Here is an 18,048-nt window from a genome sequence, read left to right on the forward strand (position 1 = left end):
GGCACTGCCCACATCCCACCATCCACTACTGCCCATAGCCGGCTCAGCCACGCTTGAGGTGATAATGTAATAAGCACTTTTTATGACCCTGCCGGATTTAGACCTAAAATTCCACTCCACTTCGAAATCCGAAGGGCATTGTTCTGTCTGAAAAGTTCGCTAGTTTTTCGTCGACCAGCAGGCACATCCGGCACATTGGGGCTAGGGCCAGGGCCAGGGCCACGCCTCCGGATCCTTTGGATCCTTTACTGCCATTTTTTTATGGCCAGCTAGGATTTAGATTTTAGCCTGCAGTTGTTTGAGCTCAGCTGAACATATTGTTTGCCTGTTTCTTCCTTTTATATTTTTTTGTGTGTGAAAGCAGAAATCGACTAATTGGTGGCATTCACATTTCTGCAGTGCCGGTTAAAGGTGCTCCCGGGGACACTCCCACTTATGGGTGCAAGATATCCGAATTAGTAAATAGGAAAGTTCGTCACTTACCACTCAGGGGTTATTGGAAATAAAAGTTGGAAAGAGAAAAGTCTTTCTGAGGAAAGATTTAATTATGTATTATTATAATTTGTTTTATAAAGCTAAAATTAACGTACCTTAGTGTCTGTCAAGCTGTACGACCCAAAATGTTGGAAGAAATGTTCCTTATTGTGTTTTCACAGACTAAAACAACTCTTTCTTTCAACAATTACACAACTCAAAAATTAAGAAAACTCTCTTGGCGAGACGGGCAAACGTCAATAAATACTTTCGATAGGTTATCCATTCACTATAGATCCGATAAACCAACGCCTATAAGCTTATTTTTCTAATTAGTTCCGGGTATTAAACCTACTAGTTAACACTAAACTGGAGACACTAGAAAACACTATCGACTGCCATGTGGTTCTGTAGCGATAACTAGTCTAATTTGGTTGATGAGGGAAATGCCCGTTTTTGGAAGTATATATTTCCCACTGCCAAATAGCAAAAGCAGGACATATTTTCCTGGCCTGAATGGACATTAAATGGGACCCATGTGGCACAATGTTTTCCGCATTTAAGAGTCTTAAGTGATTAAGCGACAGACAGGAGGTTTTGTACAAAAGTGTGTATGTACGGTACTGTACATGCATCAAACATACTGTCATTAATATAAAAATGAAATTACCTTGTCCAACGACAGTTGCCATTAAAAAAAAAAGGGAATGAAAAGGACGAGTATCCCGGACCACCTCCAACCCATCAGCTCTCTGTTGCCTTGAGTGCGCGGTGGGCATCATCAAATTGAAAAATGTCAACGATAGAGCCGGAAAATGGGAAATCAGAGAACAATGCGGCACGGGAGACAGGTAAGAGGTGGAACCTGGAACTTGGAACTGGCAGAAAAGGTAAACGGCCACGCCCCCAGGGCGTTGTCTTGTTGTTCCTGGAGAGAGCGTTCTGTTGTGGACGCGGCCCAGATGCATTGACAATCGACAAATGAGGAAAGATAATGCAGGGCATTAATCTTGCTACCAGCAATTTGTCAGCGTGCCTCGGCTTGGACTCCTTTCCTACTTCGCTTCGAGAAATGCCAGTTGCAGTTCGAATTTCTCGTATTTGTGGATTTAAGCAGAGTCGGAACAGACCTGGCCCCCAGGGGGCGGGTGCAACTCAGTCTTGAAGCTGGGACAATACATTATGTTATTGAAGCTTAATCACCGTACTCATATTTGCTTTGGACTCGGGAGGGCACTTACCTGGACTGAGCCCCCTTGGCAGGACTTCCATCCTACCACACTGTGGCCCAGAGTCCGAGAGTTTGTCCCTGTCGCTTCTAAACGTTGCCTTCATCAATTAATTTACAATTTGCCAGACATCCGTGTCCGCATTTGCAGTCTCCAGCTCCTCTTGTGCCCTTCTCTTTATCCTTTGCTTCTGTGTGGTCAGCTTGGCATACTTTTTCTAGTCCTCTGCTGGCCCACTAATGGCCATGTCCTTGCGCCACCCCCTTGACTTCGCCCCGGCCTCGGCTCCGGTCCAGGCCCTGCTGCCGTAAATTGCATTGGTTGCCAACTTGTTGAAAGGCGGAGCGAACTTAAATGCTTTTCAATGTTTTTCCCGTGCAGTGGAACCCACTTAAGGTCATTGAAAGTGCACTGGGGGAAACGACTGCATGTTTATCGCTTTACAAATGATGGCTAACGATTTAGTAGGTCTTGTTAGGCTTGATCGTAAGAGGACTTGACTGGTAATGGAGTTTCAAAAACAAATTATGTAAAGTTAATTTTTTTTGTAATGTAGCAGAGCAGTCTAGGGGGTGGTGGGAACCCCGTTTAATGGTCACAATTTAGCTTTTAATTAGATCGCCAAATTTGTTTTCAAACCATTTTGCTCGGTCGTGCGGACGGCGAATACAAATTCGATGCCCGAAAATGGGAAACCCTTGAGAGAGGTCTCTGCCCGGAATTAGAGTGCTTACGGTTTTTCATTCTAATTGTTTTTGTGCGGCCAAGACGTAGCTACCAACCCGCCAAAGTCCCACCAAACCTCCAACCCCCCCATGGGCTGCCGTGTCGCTGATTTATTTATTTCTATTTGGCTGTTGTTTTGCTACGAATTTATTTTTTATTTTTTAGTCTTCCACCAAACCAAGCGAGCGCAATTGCGGTCGTCTGCCCACGGAAAGCCCCCCAAAAGCCCCCAACAGCCCCGGACAGACCCCGCCACTGCAACGTTGTCTGCGTGCCGTGCTCTAGTTTTCTATTTTTGCTTCCCCGGCCGTAATGGCAACCTTAATCACGTAATGATTTTGAGCGAGAGGCGCGGGTGGGATGTCCGAATTCTGTGTGCTACCATCCTCCTGCTCCTGCTCCCCAGCCACCGACCCAACGACGCCACCATCCTTCTCCATCTCCGCCCAGCTCCTTGCTGTTTGCTCATTCATCTCGGGTCTTGTTTTTGTATTCCGCATTTCGCGTTTCGTATTTTCGCAATTGGCACAAATCTCGGAGCACTCGCCAAACGCTAATGGCCAAATGCTGTGGCGCTAATTGAAATTACATTTCTTAAAGTTAAATATTTAATTGAGAGAGCTACCAGAGAGGCAGGCTTAGGGCCCGGGACTGGCTCGAGTGCCCCTGAGTACTGAAGGACTGGAATCTTCAAAAAGTTTTCCGTTTAATTTTCGCAATCATTAGAAACTGCTTTAATATTTAAAGCCCTTAAGAGCTTCATTGGCTGAAACAGCAATGAATGGCTCTCTTTGACCCAATTCCCATTTTCGGGTCGGATAATGGCTAAAGCTCCTATTGTCTATGGGAACTCGTTCAAAAATTCTCTGACGTCTAGCTTCAAATATTTACAAAATGGGTCACCTAATTGTCTGTTTAGTGAATTGGGCTCTGAATGCCTCTACCACCAACTAATTATTTCTAAGCATCAACATTTTGGTTGCAGCTGTGGAATGCATTCAAAATATACCCTTTTGTTTGTGGAACACAATGTGGCTTAGAGTTGCAGCATCATCGATTCCTTTTCATTTGAAGACCCATCCGACCTTTCGGCGTCTTTCATGTCAATCCTCTGGGGGCAGGCGTCGTCGGCCGTCGGACCTTGCAACTCGGCTTGTTGCTTGCCCCAGGGAATGTGGGACCAGGCCCGAAAAAGGATGACGACCACCGCTGCCGATTGCCGATGTGGCATGCTTAGAATGCTCATCACGGAAGCGTCGCCAAATCCTAATTGCATTTGTCTGATTGCACTCGTTGCTGCAGCTGCAGCCTCTCCGATATCTGCAATGCTGCAGTCCAAAGTCCGGAGCTGGAAGCATGAGCTTCTGATGGTGATGCTGATTCATTAAATTGGTACCCCCATCCCCATCCCAGGCTGGCCTTGGATCCCCAACCTTTCGGTCTTATGACAGGAACATGTAAATGCCATTTACTGTTTCCATTTGGAACTCCGTCTCTGCAGCCATTGTCTTGTCGTCGTCATTGTCGTGGCTGGGATTGCCGAGGGGCTGTCTTTCGGTCTTCTGGCTCAATTGAAATTCCATTTAATGTAATTTGAGTGCCATCATTCATGCCTCAGATAACGGCAGCGGGCGAGGGTGATTTTTGGTTAGGCTGAGATTACGTTTAACACGATTTCACGGCTGTCAGAGCGGGGCGAGGCCCAGGATTGATGGATGCCGTCCACCGGTCGGCGTTTCCAGGAATACAAACATCTTCTGGCCCGACCTCGTTCTCCGATTGAGCCATCAGCCAGTGACTGAACATCAAATAACAAACACGCATTTCCCAATCGCCGACGTTTCCTGCGATGCTGTGTGGAGTTTATTTAGAGGCTGTGACCCAAATATGTGTGCCAGACTGGACTGCATTAGATGCAGTAGGGGCAGAGCAGCTGCCTAGATACCCAGCTAACCAGCAACCAGCTACCCAACTATTCAGATACAGATACTTTGGAAGCTGATTCATGCATCTCGCATTTCGACACGTCCGACAATGCGTAAACAATGGCCCAAAACAGTGGGCAGGGGCGGAAAATGCGAAAACACATTGCCGCCCAGCAGGTAGCAGGTTGGGAAAGTTTCCCAATTTCCCGGCTAGCTGCGAGCGTGTTGCCCACACGTCTTGGTTATTTCCCGCACCCAATTGCTGGCTTCATTAGAAATTTCCACAGTCCCGCAGAAAGTATAATTTATGCATGTTCCTGACACGAAACCCAAAGGGTTCAGGTCGGCGACAACCACAACCAGCTGAAGAAACAACAAGCGGCTAGGCGGTGTGTGGGATTTTCGAATGGTCCATACCCAGCAGGTCATTTTCAAGCGAGACTGAAGCCAAAACTCACTCGGGAAAAGGTTCTGTAAGATTAGCAATAAACTCCTTAGTTTCAAGCCCAAGTAACAAGAAGTTGATCCCATCCCTGGCCACCCAGAACCTGCTTGTTGGCAGTAGTATACCCCGTGAAGTCCCAGGTACTGGGTACAAATGGCAACCAACAAAAGCATCAACGTTGAAGCTGACGACACTAATTAAAAATGTTGGCCAACCCTTCAAATGGCTCATGCGGCGACTGACAAGCACAGAGCTCTGGACCACAGGGCCGAGAACGGGATCAGAGCAGGAGCAGGGACTAAAGCCAAAGTTGCGGCCGTGGCTGAAATTGAAAAGCTGGCTAAATCCGCTAAACTCCCAAACAACCCGTCATCGCAACAAAACAAACACCACGTCAGGGTCAGAAGGAGCCGTGGCACACAGGGACACCTTTCGACCTTGCCCGACCCGCGGCCCATTGATGATGTTGTTAATGGAAAAAATCTCAACACCCTTTTTGCCACACACACACCGTGCTGGGAAAGCTGGGAAAGGGGGAAGGCTCTAGAGAGACAGCAGGAGCCAGAGAGTCAAACAATGGCGCGTAATTTTACGAAATTTACATTCCTTAATTAATCTTGTTTGCGCTGCGGCAGTTGCCAGTTGTCTGCCGGCTCCTGCACCACCTTGGCAGGACACCTCCCACGAGCCACCCCCTGTGTGTCTGTGTGTGTGTGTGTGTGCTTGGGTTTTGGGGTTTCATCCGCTTGTGGATCTGTCGCCTCTGGGGGCAACTAACACCAAGCCACGCTAATGACATTCACGGCGCAAGATGTCTGTCGAGGAGGGCGGGCCGGCTGTTATCCTGCCGTTGGTGCCTTATTAACCCACATGTATATATTTCAGGGGCTGCGACTAAATATCCTGTTGCCTAATGAACCCTTCCCGGCCGTGAGTGGAGCTCTGGGTCGGGTTCGCTCCTCCAGGTTGCAAGTTGCGATTCTCGCTTTAATCAACAATTTGCGTACGCGGGACATGTGACATTTATTGAAATTCTAGTTGGGGCGAAAGGGGAGCCCCAGCAGCATCAGCTGAGAGCAATTTAAACTCAATTTCCAGTCTGAGACACTGCGACGCTGAGACGCTGAGACTCCGAGACCGAGCTAAGCTGTCTAGTAAATTGCTCCGGCAAGATGAGCCGGCAGATGAGCTCGTGTGAGCAGCGTAAGTGGTGATGATTAAATTGGATCCAAGATCCGAGACGGGGTGCCTGTTAAAAGAAACTAGCTCTGGGACTGCTGCAAGAATAAAAATTAGATTGGATCAAAGCATTGGTAAAGGAACCTACAAAGAAGCCCCATCGAGGGCCAATTATGGGCCGGGGGACATGTGTAGAGAAGATTTGATTTGCTGAATTAAATCCCTTGGAAGTGAAATGAAGCAAATTAAGTGAGAAAATTAGAGACACAATTGCCTGAGATAGGCAAGCGGGCTGCTTAGAAAGTGCAAGACTTTCTGAAGATCTTTGAAAAACTGCTTTAATTGCAACATAGCGACGTTGCATGCGTGAGCGGGCATCGTTTAAATTGTATCTCGTACTGGAAACCTGCCTCGGGATCCATCAGACGCGTGCGTGAGTGGGACTTTCACCTGGACTCTAGCCACTCGCCACTCGTGACTGCAATTGGCCATTTCTCACTCGCTTTTGCCAATTTTGCAGCTGTCACAACTCTCCGGAGCCAACTCAAAACCAAATCCAAAGCCAAGCCCCTTAAGGCGATTGTCGTGGCTCGAGAGGTGTTGCCTTAGCTGTCCAGGAAATCCACCAGCACACACATGTCTCTCCGTAGATCCGCCAGATACCAGAGGCAGAGACACAAAGATATACGGATGCACAAGCCACACATGCTGGCGTCTAGAGCTCGAGCTTTGAGCCAAGTCCGGCATTAGCGGCAGATAAATGATCGGCAGGCCGGCAGCGCCCACGCAGCAGATTAGAGAACTCGTCCCCCCGGGCCGAGATGGACATGGAAGTGGAAATGAAAATGGAAACGGGAATGGAATCCAAGTCCGGCTGCTTCCAAGCTCCACATACGAATCTTTTAAAGCTTGACGTTGGTCATTAGCCCGGAACCGGCTGCCGCAAAATACGCGGCATTGTGGCAAACTTTTCCATGCCTCGTTATGAATATGCAACATTTATATAAATTGTCACGTTTATTGCAGTCAGACTGCCCCAGTCCAGTGAGTGCGGCTGCGTCTGTCATTCTGCCAAATCTAAAACTGTAGTTGACTTCGAGGATACCTATCTTGTAATGCCCTTCCAGCCACTGAAGATTGAAATTCTCCTCATATTTGTGGCCTAAAATCCATGATCCAGGAGAAAATTTAAAAAAACATAGACATGTCAAGTCATCATATTGAAGTCATTTTATTCTTCTTGTAATTCATGATGTACCCCATAGTAAGAGTAGATCAAAGCAACATAAAGTCCTGTGCAACTGGACGTGCAGCCCGCCTGCTTCTGGTGGAACGCGCTTTTGTTGAACGTTGATTGCAATCATAATTTATAAATGTTGCCGACAGTTGCCGGCTGCCCCGATGTTGCAGTTGCCGCTACCTTCCATATTTCGCCATCAATAAATAAATACTGTCTGACTGTCTGTCTGTCGGTCTGGTCAGTTCTGGAGCGATGGCCAGAGGTCTGCAGTCAAAGCCAGGCCATTAGCAAGTGATTTGGTGACTTTTTCCAATCTAATTGAATGTGGCGGGCAGCCAGGTCCCCGCCCAGCCAAAGGCTTTAAGAGATCGCAGAGAGCTCTTTAAGCTGCCAGGCAGACCAAGTGCTTCTGTCGCTGCTGCCTGGTAGTTTGCACTTTTTCATTCACTCTTTGGGTTTAATCGCTGCCAGCTCAGTCTAGTTGGGAACTGTTTGCCCATCAGGATACCCAAGCCCGCTCCCATTCCCATTTCCATTCCCGTTTCCAGCTTCTGCTCCCATTTCGCGCTGGTCAAGTGTTGTGGTTGCCATTTGTTTGTGCCAGAAAGCCGCATCAGCAGTGGCGGAGCTCTTGGGTTTTCTAGTGATTTACTATGTCGAGCCAAGGGGCATGGGGCATGGGGCCTGAGGCATGGGGCAGGGACAGTCGGGAAACGTGGCGTATGAGTGATGCTGCATGCATATTCATATACATTGAGATTCATTGTATTTGCGCTGCATTTCCGCAGTATTTTGTATTTTATCTGCTTTGTTCATGTTCGTTCTACTTACGACTTTTCCGCAATTTCCCTCTTTTTCGCTTTTTATGGACCTCCCCCCTCCAGGGAGGGCCAGGAAGGGGGTGCTGCTGCTGTCATATTGCTCGCCTCAGCTGGGGCTTTAAGCAGATTTATTTTCAATTAAACAAGCTCATAACTTGGCCAACAACTTGGCACAACTTGGCAGGCTCTTCGTTAGGCTTCGACTTTGGCTCCATTGCCCGGTGTCCTATGTCCTACGAGCTGTGTGCCGTGTTCCGTGTCCTGGCCTTGTTGCTGGCTTAATTTACGCCAAAAATTCAATTTATTTGAGATACACCTAATCCACAAAAGCAAACTTGATTTATCAACATAAATATTTTGCATACAATGTGCGAGTCGAGCACTCGGTCACCCCAGGCCCCCAAAAATCGCCCCATAACCCCCATGATAATGCATTTCGGCTCCGGTTTTTGTACCATTGTTGTTATTTTGTGCATCTCGGTGTATATGGTGTGTGTGTGCTGAACGAAATTCAATTTTAATGCACTTGAATGGATTTGAACAGCGCTTAGTTGACTTGATTACGGGCCTTTGGCTTTGGCTTTAGCTCTGGCTCTGGCTCCTGCTTCGGTTTCGGTTTCGGTTACGGACTCTGTCCACAGAATTTCATTTGCTTTATGGATTTTGCTATTCCGGGTGGCCAGAGCCATTTTTCCCTTGGCTCTCAAGCAGACCAGCAAATCAAACACTTCAGCAACTCCACAAAAGTCGAAATTCTTCATACTTTTGTGGATAATGTTTGTCAAGCTGCCAGCACCACGAAGCCACTCGCCACTTGGCCGTATCTGTGAGTATTTGTCATAACGCATATAATTTCAAGAGCCGCCCTCAAGAGGGACCGAGGATATATATGTACATATGCAGATGTGGATGCGGAGTGTAATGCTAAATACATGCCAAGCAAATGCTGATGATAATGCAAATGAAATTATTTTTACAACATTCGCCCTCAACCATGGCATGTTTCCTCCCCATTCACGCCCAGAGCTCTCTAGCTCTCCAGCTCCAGCCAGTTGCAATATAAATCATCATTTGCCCGATGTTGCTGCTTTCTGGCTCCTCATTTTGTGTTTGGGAGTCTTACACACATGTAATGTGCCAGGACATGGCCTTAATGTCCGCTCCCCGGTTGCATAGTGGGAATATGAACACTAGAGGCACCCCCAAGGATCCAGCAATTGTGGGTGCATATTTAAGGGGCTTGGGTTTTGAGAGAAAACTTCCCTACTCGTAGAAGGAAGTATTATAAAAAGTCAGTTATCCTTACTGACTGATATACCCACAGGCTACTCAACAGAAGCCCGTCAGAATAGTTAGTTGTGGGGCCTGAAAACTGCCTGCCAAGCTAGATAGTATGGCCCCTGCTCCACTGCCTTTTCGGTAATCTCATTCCAAAAGATCTCGAACGCCCTCATAAGTCATTCGAAAGGGCGAAAACAAATGTCCTGACTATTGTCGGCCAGCCGCAAATGCTATAAAGCTGACAAATGTTGAACAGGAGACAGATACATGGGAGTATATGGATCCAGAGATAAGGGGGGCACAACCACGGATCGCAGGTACTCATAAAACTGTCCAAATGTCAATATTCCAGAGTCACGACGAGGGAGAGCCGAAAAATGCTTTTCAGGCCGCGTTTGCTTTGATTTCAGTTGCCTGGCTGGCTGACTGGCTGACTGACTGGGTGACTGCTAGGGGAGTGGTAGGATAAAGGGATGCGGGCCAGGACTTATTTGTTGCTGTCTGGGAAACACCTTGGCCAAGCAATTTCAATTTGTCCCCGCAGCCGACAACAAGAAAATGAACATGTCAACGGCACACGTCGGATATGGACTTGGATTTGGCTTTGGCTTTGCCTCTCGGATTCAGGTGCACGGCAAGAAACACCACCAGGAAGAGGAGCTACTATGCTTTTCAGGAAGCCTCAATTCAATCAGTTTTTCTCTCAGTGCCTTGTTTGTGGCTCAGTTAACCTGTCGGCTCTGCTCGGCTGCTCAAATTCGTTGCGCTTCGATTCGATTCGATTCGGTGTTTTTTTTTTGGCAACTTTGTAAATATTACAAAATTTAGGTGTCTCGCTTGGTGAGTACGGCAATGAAATATTTATGCACATACACACACGACGGGCACTGTATCCAGGCACTGGCTATGTGTGTCTCTGCCTCTGCCTGTGTTTGTTTTTGCCCGTTCTGCGCAAATATAAACCGACCGCAGTCGAAAGTCGCCAAGGGGACAGGAGGCGATGGTGGTGGTGGTGGGGCCTCTGACTGACTGGGCCTGCCAGTTGTCTGATAAACAGACAATTTGCCAAAGTGGATACGTGCATGGCGCGTATAATTTTGGGGCGCACCTGAGCCCGTTTTCTCCTTTCCCCCTTTCGCCGCCCCGTGCCGTGGCGTGTATTTGGCCTAGACCCCGAGAGGAGCAACAGGAGCAGCAACAATTTCCTCTGTGGCTGTATTTTGTGGTTGTGGACTTTAGCTTGATGAGTGTATCTCGTGTGCGAGCTTGGGTGTATGCTTAGTTGGTTAGTTCGGCTGATGGGGCGACATTGACGGGCCAAAGTGACTTTAAAGAGCCTACGCCCTAGCCTTTAAGCTGGCCAGCATTTGGACGCCTCCTCGTGGTTCGTGTTCCTCACTGTGTCAAAGCTTACTCCAGTGGAGGCCCCTCCAATCTCCATCAAGTCTCCGTCTGCATTTCAATTTCAAGTTTGAAATTCGAAATTTCCCGCCGGTTGTATGCGTCACTGCGCCCACCCAGACCAACCGCCCACCAAAAGAATCTCCGGCGTAACTTTTACGATTTTAATCGTGGAAATTTATGGCATTTTTCTCGCACGATTTCCCCGCGGACGCCGAAACCTCCCGTAGCCACACAATGTATACCCGTATATTCGGAATATATACATATATTCGGAAATAAATAAATGATGAAAACAAACACCCCAACCGCATACAGCTACACGGCCATAAAACTAAACTTTGGCCGCTAGTTTGGCCGGCCAAATATGTACATATATATATTCGAATTCGGATCTGCATGTTCTGATGCCTCAATGGAATATTCAGCCGAAGTCAGCGCCGCCGCGAATCCGCAACCGCCGCGGATTCGGGGCTCGGATTGCCGCTCATAATTTTTGCAGTTGCAGCATAATAAATTTAAGACCAGCCGGGTATTTTGCGCCAATGAGTTATGGCCAGGGTGAATTGAAAGCGAAGTTGTTGACTAACCAGGCGTTTCTATTTTCCCATTTTTCCAGGTGAACGCGGGCAGCTTGTCCGAACAGGCCGGACTACAGCCCGGCGATGCGGTGATCAAGATCAACGACGTGGATGTCTTCAATTTCCGGCACAAGGACGCCCAGGACATTGTGGTGCGCTCCGGCAATAACTTTGTCATCACAGTGCAGCGGTAAGTGCTTTCGATGCCACCTCTTCCGACGGCCATCCTAATGCATGTCCTTTTTGCAGCGGTGGCTCCACCTGGCGGCCACAAGTGACGCCCACTGGTAACGTGCCGCAGCCCAACTCGCCGTATCTGCAAACGGTGACGAAGACTTCTCTGGCTCACAAGCAGCAGGACAGCCAGCACATCGGCTGTGGTTACAACAACGCGGCTCGTCCCTTCGTGAGTGTTCTAATTTGCAATCATGGAGACACCGGGAGAAAGCCTCTTTGTGGAGTGTCCCTTGGGAAAACAATGGGCGATTGGGGCGGAAGCTACTTTCTCTCGGTGTATTCGGGGTATCTAGTGCTCACCACATCATTTATAAAATTCATAAACTGGCAACCCAAAGTTGGGAATGCGGAAAGTTTTAGTTGCCACACAACCGCCCAGCTGATGCTGACGTCCTGATGATGACCAATGATGTTTATAGTTAGTTTCTAAGCCCCCTTCCCCCTCCACTGGCCGATTATTTTGTTGTCTGTCTGTGGCTTTTCATATTCATTCATTTCGTTTTCGGCTGGGCTGAGTTAGGGAAAGCCCCATGCCACCCAGCCACCCTCAACCCCACTGTATGAGTTGACAACATTTGCATTTATACGATGTCTGTCTGTCTGACGCTCTGTTTGTTTGTGCGTAGTTTTGAAAAGTGTCAGAATGAGTAATGAATATGAGTGCTAGGATTATTTGCCTGGCAAGAATTAATGTGCGAAGGGTCCTCGCACTCCCACACACTCCCATACTGGCACACATCTGGGATATGCCATGCATAGTAATGCCCGGTGTCGCTCTCCTTGGGTAGACTAGGAGGAGGATGGGTGACTGCGTTGTATTTGCATGTATTTTATTGTTATGAATTTGTGTAATAATAGCTCCAGCCACTGACAATGATGGCAACAACAAGAGGCACAAAATTGATTTGGGATCATTTTATAAGCCAAGTTTCGGGCATAAAGACATGCAGAGAATATATGTAGTTTTCTTATCAAATAAATATTGTGCTCCGACTCATCACGGAACACAGGCTCAGTTTCACGGCGAAGGCCATCATTTGCAATTACGATAAGTGCGTGGGGGCAGTGCTTTTTCCCATTTTCCGGTGGTTTTTCCAGAAACTTCGCTCATTTCACACTTTTACAGACCTCCGGCAAGTTTTCATGTATTTCCCTCCTTTTCCAGGCCAACGGCGGCGACGGCGGCGTGAAGAGCATTGTCAATAAACAATACAACACCCCGGTTGGCATTTACAGCGATGAATCTATTGCGGAAACACTCTCGGCCCAGGCGGAGGTTTTGGCCGGCGGTGTGCTCGGGTAAGTTTTCCCCCAGAAAAGGACGAAGGGGCAACAAACAACTGTCTGGGCCACAACCGTGACAGTGCAAAATATCAGGAAAAGTTTTACTTAAAAATGTTCTTGCTCTCTGGCTGCCTTGGCTTTACTTCCTCCTCGACGAGTGGAAGGAAAAAGGAAACCAAAAAGCAAAGCAAACAGAAATCGAGGAAAAAGAACGCAGACCGGTGGCCGGTCCGAGTGGCGAGTGCAATTTGGCAAATGATAGCCAACATGGCTAGGAACGCAGTCGGCCAAGTCAGCCAAGTGCCCGTCGACGACTTTTGCGGGCCAAAATGCACGCGTGGGACCGGTCGCCTTTAGCTCTTAATTTCTTTGGGGGATTCTCGGCCAACGGGGCGGATGCGTAACAATCTCGTTGCCGCCACTCACTCACTTAGCGGATAGCATACTTTCCGGCGCTGGCCGACTGGCGAGTGTGGCGGAGCGAAAGTATGCAGCACTTTTCGTTTTACTCTTAATTTAAGAATCTTCAAGAGACTTCCTAAATCTATTTTATCTTCTTTTCAGCGTCAACTTCAAGAAGAACGAGAAGGAATACCAGGCCGACCGGTCTGAGGTCCTGAAGTTCCTGCGCGAAGAGGAGACTGGCCAGTCCACTCCAGGTAAAGATGCCAACTACGAGCTGGCCCGCCTGCTGCTCATCCTGAACGATGGCGCCAATCCGTTCGTGGCCGATAGATTGGGCGATTAGTGGGCAGGTGGCAGGCGGGCGGGCACTCTGCCAGGTCAGCCAGATAGTCAGGGCCAGTCTTTTTTTAAAAACGCCCGCCAGGGACCTTGAAAAGTGTGCTTCTACAAAGTGTAACTCAAATGTTTTGTGTTTTTTCGTTCAACTCATCAGACCATCAGAAGGAGATGGACTTTCGTTTTCTCTATGTGAAGACAAAGTTCTAGTCTCGCACACTTTCCGAAAGCCACCCAGTCATATCTATATATTTATATATATATCTTATATTAACCAAAGTTTCAAAGTCACGTAATAAGTCAAAGTAGATATTAAAGTATTATTTATTACCAGGGAGGCAGCACGAGGGGTTTCAAGTTTTTAGATTGTTTTTGATTGTTTGTTTGTGTTTAGGGTCTGATCGAAGGAAGGGCTGGTTTCACTTTTTGTTTAGCTCATTTCTGTGTAACATCCAATGCTGAAACAAACTATCCACGACACTTCTGGACACCCAACGCATCCTGATCTGTCTCCTTTTGTCTATCTTTCTGACTAACCCATGTTTGTATTTAAAATCTTTTACATAAAACCGACAACACGACAACTACAATCACAATCGCCACACTCACAAGCATTCGGCAAATACGAGCATGATGCACCTCAGCAACAGCCACAACAACAATACGAACAGCAACAGCATCAGCATCAACATCAACATCAGCAACAGCAACAGCAACACTACTACCAACAGCAACAGCAACTGCAACAACAACAGCAGCAGCAGCAACAACAGCAGTCGAGCGCCACTCGCCATGTCAGCGCCCCCATCACCAATCCCAATAAGCCCCCCAGCACCGGCGGACTCCCGACTGGCCAGAACATTTGCACCGAGTGCGAGCGCCTCATTACGTAAGTGATGTCACCCGATCCCGTGTAGCGTCCACTGTGCAGAGTCCATTGTGTATGCCCATTGACTAACACACAGCCCGGTACATTTGTGACTAATTGCTAGGAGTTTCGGGCGGGGTTGAGGCTCGCAGGCCGTCCTGTAGGGCTATCATATTTGTAGCTTTGCGATTAGGTCAGTCTGAAGATGTGGCAGGAGCAGGACTTTAGCTGTAGCCCTTTTCCAATAACTGATTGAATTTTCCCGCCGGTTGCTCAAGCAGAGCCCCACAGCCCGGCCAACTTCTACTGGACCCAGAGCCACGCCATAGGCGGCAATGAGCGACGAACTCCGCTGCACCATCAGCACCAGCAGGACGAGAGGATAGGGGTGCCCCTGCAGTCGAACACCCTGGCCCCCGAGGCCCCCCACCGGCCCAGCTTGCCGGTGGCCCAAAAGAAGGAGGCGCCGGAGTCGGAGCAGCCCCAGCAGGAGGATCCCCGCATCATCGTGCTACCGATCTGCCCCGCTCTTCAGGGGCCCGAGTACAAGGCGGAGATGGAGGCGGCGGCGGCGGCTCTGGCTACCGACCAGGACAGGCGACCACGTCCTCTGTCCGCCAGCGGACATCCGGCGTGCCAATTGTGCGGCGTGGGCATTGTGTAAGGATTTGTTCGACGCTCCATGACAATTCATGCGTCTGATTCCCCCATCTCAGACCTTCCAACCAGTCCCCAACAGCCCCACCCCGGTGTGTCTGCATTTTTTAAATCGCTTTTATTCCATGAAGTCAATTGTTTGCCATTCACGCGCCGTCCCAGCGCCACCTGATCCAGACCACGGGACTCGCATCATTTGTATTAATTTGTATGCCAATTTAATTGGCTCGCCAGCTCGGAGCTTAATTCGATAATGCATTATAGCTTTTACATATTTTTCGCATTACCTGAGGACTTGCGCATACACAAAACGACACTGCCAGTAGTCGGGTGGTTCAATCCAGACATCAAGTGCTGTTCCATCAATCATGGATGTGAATGTCCCGACGCGTTCGAGGAGCTTTTCTCGCAGTGTGAAAAATGCAACAAAGAATTTTATGGATCCGTGAGAAGAGCTCCTTAAACTTTCGACGTCCTGCATTCCAAATTTCTGCTAATAACTTGCCTTCCCGCCTTATTTCAGTGGCGTCTTTGTGCGCATCAAGGATAAGAACCTGCACGTGGAGTGCTTCAAGTGTGCCACCTGCGGCACCTCGCTGAAGAACCAGGGCTACTACAACTTCAACAACAAGCTGTACTGCGACATCCACGCCAAGCAGGCCGCCCTGAACAACCCGCCCGCCGGAACCGAGGGCTACGTGCCCGTCCCCATCAAGCCGTAAGTGATCTCAGTTATCCTTTTTTTTTTTTTGATTTTTGGATGTCCGTTTGCACGGCCAATTGGTCTGCGCGGCGGCAGGGGGCTGGGTTGCAAATGAAATATAAATAAATTCAGCGCATTCGTCGCTTTATGCCAAAATACATATATCTGACATTCCGGCGACAAAAATCGGCCGTGCTCAACCGAGTATTTACATGCCAATGCAGGCGCCCATTTCGATACCCTACGATGGGTATCATACCCTTGATGATTCCCCCTAGAAACATCATTCAGAGAACTTGGAATATTACAATAGCTCCCCCCTCTGAAAAGTATTCAAATGTCGACCTTCTGTCGGAAATTCTTTTCAAAAACTTTTTGTTTTGGTTGGCCAGTGGCCACTCTCCGCATTTTGAAATGAAAGAGGCGACACTGATTGCTCTGCTGACGTGCCATCGCCTGTGCCACAAATTTTTAATAAATGAATTGGCAGCATATGTGGCATCCTGGCCCGCCGAACTGGGCATGCACTTCCCAGCAGATCTATTGGCCAAAGCCCAGTGCCATGGCAGCAGACGCCTTAGGGTGTGCGATATTGCGATATTGCTGGTTTTGTCAAAAATCGTCCGATTGCGTGACAGTTGCAATTTGCATTGGCCATTGACCGCTGGGCATTGGGCATTTGGAATTTATTTGGGGTTTTGGTCGGCGTGCCAAATTTAAAACGATGTCGTTTTGGCCAAAGCAAATTAAAGGACCGCCCGTGGGGGGCAATTAGCAAATGGCTGGCGACAGGCAATTAATGCTCCGCACTCTATGCTCATAACTCTTTCGATTTTCTCGCCACAGCAACACCAAGCTGAGTGCCAACACCATCTCGTCGGCTTTGAGCTCGCACGGATATAGTGGTGCCTCGAATGGCTACTCCAACGGCAGCTCGGCACCAGCTCCGGCTCCGGTAAGTGAAGACACCTGTAATCGTTGGCTCGTAACTGTTACCTGTTAACTGTTAGCGTGGCTAAAAACAGCGTCAGACATCCCACCGAAACACAGAGTTAGACACAGAGCAGACTCAGACAAAGCCTTGCACCTACAGCCGCCTTGCAACATTCAATTTTATCATATTGCCAGCAAAAATGTTTGCTCAAACTCAGCACATTTCGCCGGAGGCCCCAGCACTTCCTCCGACATATGCTAAAATCATCTACGGAGCAAGAGCAGCAAAATGCAATATAATGCAAAAGTTTTTACTGGCTGAAGTTCAAACAAACTCTGACAATTTTATCAAGAAACGCTTTTGTTTACCATTCGGCTCCTGCTTTCTTCTCAAAACTCCTGCCACAAAGTGCCTTGTTGCACTTGCCTTACTCGGAAACATATTTCAAGACATATAGTACGAGTATGGAATTGATGTATTTATAGAGGCTCTTCCTAGACTGCAAACCTGTAGCTTATTTTTCTCTGTGGCCTTGCTTATGTGTGTGTCCTTAATTCTGAATCCTATTTCTGTGTTTCCGTGTGTTGGACGTCGCCCGTGTGATTTGCATGGAATTATTGTTTACGTTTGTGGCAACGACCTTCGGCTGATGGGGTAAGATGAGGGCAGATGAATGGGTCTGCAGACCGACGACCACCGACCGCTGGGGGGATCTAGCCGGGGGGAGTGGACCATTTCCCCCATTGGCACCGACTGTCACATCAACTCGAATCGACACGGCCAGATTGATTGCACTGGGGGGTTAAAAATAATGCGACTGCAGTTTCGGTTTTGCGCGGCCAGCGCATTTCGCGAAAATGTGCAATGGCTGCTAAGAGCTAAATATATATGCCAAGCGCTACTTTTTACTCGTGCCGCCGTCGTATTCCGTGTTATTCTTATGCATTTTGTTTGGGTGATTTTTTTTTTTTTTTTGGCCATCTATAAAAAACACACAGCTGCGGCGGTTTTTGGCAGCTTTCTGGCCGCCGTGGCCGCCAGTTTCGTTGCGCCCTGTGGCCAGTGCGCATCTCGTTCCCTCCGTGTCCGCGACGTTCCCGTACCGTGTCCGCCCGAAACGAGTACCGGAGAAAGTCCAGCCGCGGATAGAACGCGTTCGAATTCGAATTTTTGACCAACGACCAGCGAATCAAGTGAAACGAATCCCAATTTCAGTGATTTGTGCAGCGGAAAGCGCTTTTCCGAAACACTCTTAGAGTTGCAAAGGTTGCATAATCACGCGAGTGATCTACCAAGTGGATGGGGTTTATTATAGCCCTCTT

At 48.4% G+C, this 18,048-nt stretch overlaps 1 protein-coding gene across 21 annotated transcripts in view; it reads left to right on the forward strand.

The window, feature by feature from the left end:
• The window catches only part of Zasp52 (Z band alternatively spliced PDZ-motif protein 52), a 51,619-nt gene that overhangs the window by 20,854 nt on the left and 12,717 nt on the right, over positions 1-18,048 (forward strand). For 11 of the 21 annotated variants that reach the window (XM_070278220.1, XM_070278221.1, XM_070278219.1 and 8 more), the window contains exons 3-9: positions 11,341-11,492; positions 11,552-11,708; positions 12,705-12,838; positions 13,388-13,482; positions 14,714-15,092; positions 15,613-15,807; positions 16,639-16,747. In XM_070278220.1, the coding sequence (XP_070134321.1) occupies positions 11,341-11,492; positions 11,552-11,708; positions 12,705-12,838; positions 13,388-13,482; positions 14,714-15,092; positions 15,613-15,807; positions 16,639-16,747 (1,221 nt within the window). Of the gene's footprint in view, positions 1-11,340; positions 11,493-11,551; positions 11,709-12,704; positions 12,839-13,387; positions 13,483-14,176; positions 14,454-14,713; positions 15,093-15,612; positions 15,808-16,638; positions 16,748-17,728; positions 17,993-18,048 lie in introns of those variants that run through there. The other 10 variants (XM_070278222.1, XM_070278224.1, XM_070278226.1 and 7 more) reach the window with 2 other exon arrangements.

Source organism: Drosophila bipectinata, chromosome 2R (genome assembly GCF_030179905.1).
Source record: "Drosophila bipectinata strain 14024-0381.07 chromosome 2R, DbipHiC1v2, whole genome shotgun sequence".
Classification (NCBI taxonomy): domain Eukaryota; kingdom Metazoa; phylum Arthropoda; class Insecta; order Diptera; family Drosophilidae; genus Drosophila; species Drosophila bipectinata.